General features: G+C 48.2%; 1 protein-coding gene across 1 annotated transcript in view; it reads right to left on the reverse strand.

The window, feature by feature from the left end:
- CPAMD8 (C3 and PZP like, alpha-2-macroglobulin domain containing 8) overlaps positions 1–7,279 on the reverse strand; it is an 85,475-nt gene that overhangs the window by 52,682 nt on the left and 25,514 nt on the right. Inside the window, exons 12-13 of the mRNA XM_012809386.1 lie at positions 6,620–6,790; positions 3,762–3,890 (exon numbers count right to left, since the gene is read on the reverse strand). Coding sequence (XP_012664840.1) covers positions 3,762–3,890; positions 6,620–6,790 — 300 coding nt within the window. The remainder of the gene's footprint in view (positions 1–3,761; positions 3,891–6,619; positions 6,791–7,279) is intronic.

Raw genomic sequence — 7,279 nt, forward strand, 5'->3', positions numbered from 1 at the left:
ATGAATGGACGGATGGATGCATGGAAGGTGGATGGATGCATGGAAGGTGGATGGATGCATGGAGGGTGGATGGATGCATGGAAGGTGGATGGATGGATGGAGGGTGGATGGATGAATGGAAGGTGGATGGATGGATGGATGGATGCATGGGTAGAAGATGGATGAATGGATAGACAGATGTGGCCAGATCAGTGGATTGATGGATAGCTGGAGGGTGGGTGTAGGGTAGATGGGGTAGGATATGAGCAAAATATTAATTTATAAATCAAGGCAAAAGGTATATAGTTGTTTATTACACTATTTCTTTCAAATTCACTCTAAATTTATAAATGTCTCTCTTATAAAAAGACTGCCTTCTGTTTGAGATCTTAGAAAAAGAAAGAGAACAAACCTTGCTTCTTTTCTTGTGCACTATCTCTATAGGGTCACAGCACTCCTGAAAGTTTAGGGTGACAACCCCTATTTATTGAGAAAACAGGCACAGAGTGGTGGAAGCAGACAAGCTGGAACTGGAGGCCTCCAGCTCCCCACTACATGTGCCCTGGTCCCAGAAGAGGGGAAAAGAGTCCAGTCTGGCCCCAGCTTGAACATATCTTCCCTCCATGCCCTGAGGTTGGTTGCATCCTGGGCCCCTCGGTGGCAGCGGTCTATTGGAGATGCGGAGCGGGAGTATGCTGACCTGATCAAAGTCTGCTGGCCGAGCCAAGTCCTCATCTAACGTGAACAACAGTCTGGGCAGCTGAGAACACACGTCTCCTTCCTGCCCCGAGGAGCAGGCCAACACCAGTGACCCTGCCCCGCACCCCTGGTTTAACAGCATTACAAGAACAGCATGTTCAGCCAAGCTGGGCATGATCGCTTCTGAGTTTGTCATTCTTACAACCTCTGCAAAGGGCCATTAATCCCAGAGAACGGGTAGCCAAGGCGCCACAATTCCACCAAACTGTACTCCAGGGCCCTTCACATGCTCGGGAGTGTGAGAGGTTTATGGGCTGCTGGGCCCTGGGAGCTGCAAGGGCAACTGGTTTCCATTAAAAACAACACTCTGCCAAGGCTGGGGCTGCAGCTCGAACAGGAAGCCCCACCAAGAAGGCAGCTCGGTGCAAACGGCCAGGCCAGCAAACCTGCCGCCAGCCCACAGAGTTAACGGAAGGGCTGATGGAACTTAAATATAGGTGTGCACGTGCAGCTAGCTAGATATCTACATACACACAGACACATACACACACGCACACACGTGCACACACATATGTACAGTCGACCCTTGAATACAGGTTTGAACAGCACAAGTCCATTTACACATAGATTTTCTTGCCACCCCTGAGACAGTAAGTCCAGCCCCTCCTGTCTCCTCCTCCTTAGCCTACTCATTGCAAAGATGATGAGGAAGACCTTTATATGATCCACTCCCACTTCAATAGTAAATATATTTTCTCTTCCTTATGATTTTCTTAATAACAGTTTCTTTTCTCTAGCTGACTTTATTGTACGAATATAGCACATAATGCACACAACATATAAATATGTGTTAATTGTTAGTTGTGTTTATGTTATTGGTAAGGCTTCCAATCCACGGTATGTTATTAGTAGTAAACTTTCTAGGAAGTCAAAGCTATGTGTGGATTTTTTTTCTTTTTTTTTTTTGAGACAGAGTCTCACTATGTTGCCCTCGGTAGATTGCCATGGCGTCACAGCTCACAGCAATCTCAAACTCTTGGGCCTCGGTGATTCTCTTGCCTCAGCCTCCCTTGTCGCTGGGACTACAGGCGCCCTCCACAACACCTGGCTACTGTTTTGTTGTAGTTGTCATTGTTGTTTAGCAGGCCCAGGTTGGTTTGAACCCGCCAGCCCCGGTGTATGTGGCTGGTGCCCCAACCATTGAACTCTAGGCGCCAAGCCTATGTGTGGATTTTTGACTGCCCAGTGGGTTGGCCCTCTAATCCCAGTGTTGTTCAAGAGTCACCTTTATACATATACATATTTATCTACTCATTTATTGAGTGAGTGGGATATATATATTTTTTAATGTGTGTGTATATATATCTCCCTCTAGGTGAGTAGAGCATTTGTGTGTATATATTAATATATATATGCAAACACACACGCATACATGTATTACACATATAAAACATATATGCACATATATATATATAAACATACACACATATGCGTACACAGGCATGTGCATACTTACACACACCTCTCTCACTAGGTGAATGGATACACAAACTGTGGAACTTCCATGCAAGGCAATGTTATTCAGCAATAAGGAGAAACAAGTTCTGAAGCCATGAAAAGAAGCAGAGAAACCTTAAGTGCATATTACTAAGTGAAAGAATCCCATCTGAAGAGGCTACATACTGTGTGATTCCAACCACATGACATCCTGGAAAAGGCAGAGCTATGAAGCCAGTGAAAAGATCAGAGGTCTCCAGGGCTTGGGGAGGGGGGAGTGTGGCGGTGGAGGGATGCATAGGCAGAGCACAGGGGATTTTTAGGGCAGTGACACTATTTTGAAGATTTTGTCACCGTGGACACAAATTATTCATTTGTTAATGCATAGAAAGTACAACACCAAACCTGAACCCTAACAAAACTATGGGCCAGTTGATATCCAATCATCAGTTGTAATGAATGTATTGCACTCAAACAAGATGCCAAAAACAGCAGAAACGGATGGAAGGAGCAGAGAATATCTGCATGTTTTGTTCAATTTTTTGTCAATCTAAAACTGCTCTTTAGGCTTGGTGCCTCTAGCTCAAGCAGCTAAGGCACCAGCCACATACACCAGAGCTAGTGGGTTTGAATCCAGCCTGAGCCTGCCAAACAACAATGACAACTACAACCGAAAAATGGCCAGGTGTTGTGGTGGGCGCCTGTAGTGCCAGCTACTTGGGAGGCTGAGGCAAGAATCGCTTAAGCCCAGGAGTTGGAGGTTGCTGTGAGCTGTGATGCCACAGCACTCTACCTAGGGTGACAGCTTGAGGCTCTGTCTCAAAATAAATAAATAAATAAATAAATAAACAAATAAAACTGCTCTTTAAAAATTAAGTTCATTGATTTAAAGTGTATAACCTTATACATATGTATATGTACATATTTTGGAGACAGAGTCTCACTCACTTTGTCACCCTCAGTAGGGTGCGTGGCATCGCAGCTCACAGCAACCTCAAACTCTTGGGCTCAAGCAATTCTCTTGCCTCAGCCTCCCTTGTAGCTGAGACTACAGGCACCCACCACAATGCCCGGCTATTTTCTGTTTGTTTATTTGTTTAGCAGGCTCAAGCTGGGTTTGAACCCACCAGCCCCAATGCACGTGGCCAGTGCCCTAACCACTGAGCTATGGGTGCCAAGACTATATACATAATTTTACTTAATCAGAACTGTGTAATAATGGACCTAGGAAAGACTTACGTGGGACATCACTCTAAGTTCACCTTTGTGCCCGGCATGACTGAGTGGGGAAAGCTCTGAAGCCTTTGCACAAGAAAGGAAGGCTCTGGACAGTGGAGACTCCAGCCCAACAGTAGCGGCTCCTTGTCTGGTCTGGCAGCATATCACCCGGGTTACTGTGGTGTTTGTCACAGGAAGCCCTGGGTCACAGCCTAAATGTCCACTATAAATAAATGACAGTGCGTTCATCTCACAAATACCTTCCTTGCTGAAGTGATGAGGTGCCCCTATGTCAGCCAGTGTTGGCCTCATACATGTCCCTTCCTGAGGCCCATCCAGCCCAGGAAGGGAGCACCTGGAAATCTTACCTGCAGAGGGCGGGAAGGCGGCTGTAGCTGCAGGTAGCACTGACTGGGAGAGTACCAGCTGCCCAGGGAGAGGTAGCTGGGCAGGTACTGGGCCCCTACGGGCTTCCCATTCAGTGCTGTCACCTTGGTCTGAAAAGCAGAGGACACTTGGTAAGGCCTGGGTGCCAGGGTTTGAAAGGGGGTCTTGGGGATGCTTCTGCCAGCTCTGCCCTGCAGCAAGACTCTCATGCCTCAATTATCCTTTGGGAGCCCCCTTGCCAATCTTCAGAAACTAGGACCCAGTGTTCTAGCGTGTTCTTCTCAAGTCCAAGAAGCAAGTGCCAGCAACCAGCTAAACAGAGTTGGGGCTGGCTCAGGCAGGGCAGGCTGCTCCATCACGGGACACATTGGCAAAGCCTCTCTCTTTCCCCCTTGGCTTGCCAGTGGCCCTGATGATTTCTTGGAGGAGATAATCCTGCCCCCCTCCCCCAAAATAAATACAGAGAAAAAGGAGCTGCCATATTAGACAGCATCCCCTGGGGCTGGAGACCCAGATCCACTCAGAGCTTACAGCCCTAACCTCCAAGCCCCAGGCCCAGGGCAGTTGTTATTTCTGCCTCTTGGGTGATTTGAGCTGGTCTCATTTGCTGCTAAAAAAAAATGTGGCTAATGCAACAGAAAGACCACAGGGGGTTAAGATCTCTGTGTAATAAAGAAGTTGAACGTCCTTTGTCCTTAGTGCCTGGGAGGTAGGCAGCCACCAAACCCCTGGAATTCCCTGAGTGATGGGAATACCATTCTTGTTGATGATGGGTCCTGGTAATAACAAGGCTAATGAGATGACCCACAATGGGAATTGGCCACTCCAGAAAGACCACCCATATGATTACAGGGTTGTGGCCTTGAGCCCCATGATGTCAGCCTTACTCTAAGGAAGGAAGAAGGCTGGAGATTTGAGTTCAGTCCTATGGCCAGTGATTTAATCAGTCACGCAAATGTCATGAACCCCCCCCCCAAAAAAAACAAACTGTGGACAGTCAGGCTCACATGAGCGTCCCTCAAAGCTGTAGATCTGGGACCTTCCCAGACCTTGCCCTATTCTTCTCCCTAATTCATACCACTTTTGCTGAGATAAAACTGTAATGCTAAAGTGGTGGGGTAGCGGGAAGCCCCAAATTTGTAGACAGTTGCTAAGAAATATGGGTGGCTAAGGGCTTGTGGCCGATGTCTAAACTGAGAGCAGTCTTATAGAGAGCAATGCCCATCACTTGTGAAGTGTGGCCCAACTCTGGGTATCTGGTGGCAGAAGACACTACATTCTCCCGACTGGGGAGGTAGTCTCTGGTTCCTCCACAAGTCTGAGAGGTGCCAGGCTATGGTCACTCTCTCAAACCAGGACAGTGGTCCAGGTGACCAAGCAGCTGCGCTCTGCACTGAGTAGCAGGGCAAACACAGGAGAGCATGGGTGCATCTCACTGTGAATGTCACTTGGTAATGTAGTGGCTAAAATCTAAAGGATGTGTCACCCATAGAAGACAAACTGACTGTAAGTGTCCTTGGTTCCCACCTACACATTTACTCTCATCGGCTCCTCTGTCCCAGCCATCCCAGTCATGGTGGGGATGCCATGTCTTCCACCTGGTCCCAAAGCACAGGGCTGGGATTTCTTCTTCTATCATATCTTCTGTCACTCCTGTTTGTCCCTCCCATGCTAATGGGACATCAAGTCCTGCAGACTCTGCTTCCTAAACAGCTCCAGTTTGGTGGCCTCTCTGTCCTGTTTCCTGTCCCCCCTGAAGCCACCCCCTACCCTCTGCAAGTTCTGAAGTGACGACTGGCTTTCCAAAATCAGATCCCTCTGGGACAGGTGTGGTAGCTCATGCCTGTAATCCTGGCACTGTGGGAGGGCAAGGTGTGACGATTACTTGAAATCAAGACCAGCGTAGGCAACATAGTAAGACCCCAACTCTTAAAAAAAATTTAAAACTTAGCCAGGCATGTGGTGCACACCTGTAATCCCAGATACTTGGGAGGCTGATGCAGGAGGATCATGCAAGCCTAGGAGGTTGAGGCTGCAAGACTGCCCTCTAACCTCGGTGACAGAGTAAGATCCTGTTTCTAAAAAAAAGTTTTTTTAATTTAAAAAGACAATCAGATCCCTCTATCCCCCTGATGCTGCCTTTCAGAGAAACCCCCAGCACCCCTGAGAGGTGGGGACTCCCTCCCCAATCTCTTTCTGAAATGGCTCAGCATGACTGAGCATTTGCAGGACCCAATGACAGTATGATCATGCTGTTCCACCCTGTCAGAAGCTGCCTGGCAGGCTGGGAGCAGTGGCTCACACCTATAATCCTACCACTCTGGGTAGATTGAATGAGTTCAGGAGATCAAGACCAGCCTGAGCAACAGCAAGACCTTGTCTGTAAAATAAAAAATAGATGGATACTTTTGCAGGGGTCTGTAGTCCCAGCTACTTGAGAGGCTGAGGCAAGAGAATCACTTGAGCCAAGAGTTTGAGGTTGCCATGAGCTATGATGCCAGAGCACTCTACCAAGGACAATAAAGTTAAAACTCTGTCTCAAAAAAAAAAAAAGAAGTTACCTGGCTGTCTTGCCTGAGGTCACTAGTCTACTCATAGAGATCTTCTGGGGAGGCCTCCTCTGATGTGACGGGCCAGATACCCTCACTTCTCCCTGGCTTCCCAACCTTCTCCTGGATGGCTGGGTTATCCAGCCCATCTGGTGCCTCTATTGGATTGGGAACTCTTCTAGGGAGAGACAGGCTCCCTGTCCACTGACCTGGTGTGCAAACCCAGCCTGGGGGAGGCACCACACCCGTACCTGCTGGCAGAATGACAAGGGTCCAGGGAACTCACCTACCTCCAGCCACACATGCTGGGCTGATGTGGGGATAGAAGGAATTTCAAACCCCACCAGTCCACCCTGGGACACAGATTCACTGGTGTAGATGTTGTCCTTTGGTGTCAGCTCTGCCTTAATCTGGACTGTCACCCCCTCAGCAGGGCTGCCATCTGGGTAAGAAAGCTCCACCTAGAAGAGGTCACCAAAGATTCAACATGATTAAGTTGGCAACACTCCCCAAACTGGTCTGGGGAATCAATCCAATCTCCACTGGAATCCTGGCTGGCTTCTTTGCAGAAATCAACAACAACAACTACATATATGTGTGTGTGTGTGGATATCTGGATATCCACATGCAAAACAATAAAGTTAGAGCCCAACCTCACACCATATACACAAATTAACTCAAAAGGGATCGCAGACTAGAATAGAAGGTCTAAAACTGTTAACACTGGCTCGGAGCCTGTAGCTCAAGCAGCTAAGGCGCCAGCCACATACACCTAAGGTGACGGGTTCGAATCCCCAGCCCGGGCCCACCAAACAACAATGACGGCTGCAACCAAAAAGAAAAAAAATGGTCAGGCGTTGTGGCGGGCGCCTGTGGTCCCAGCTACTTGGGAGGCTGAGGCAGGAGACTCGCTTGAGCCCAGGAGTTGGAGGTTGCTATGAGCTGTGATG

Source organism: Otolemur garnettii, unplaced genomic scaffold (assembly GCF_000181295.1).
Source record: "Otolemur garnettii isolate 467f Iridium unplaced genomic scaffold, OtoGar3 scaffold00105, whole genome shotgun sequence".
NCBI classification, from domain to species: Eukaryota; Metazoa; Chordata; class Mammalia; order Primates; family Galagidae; genus Otolemur; species Otolemur garnettii.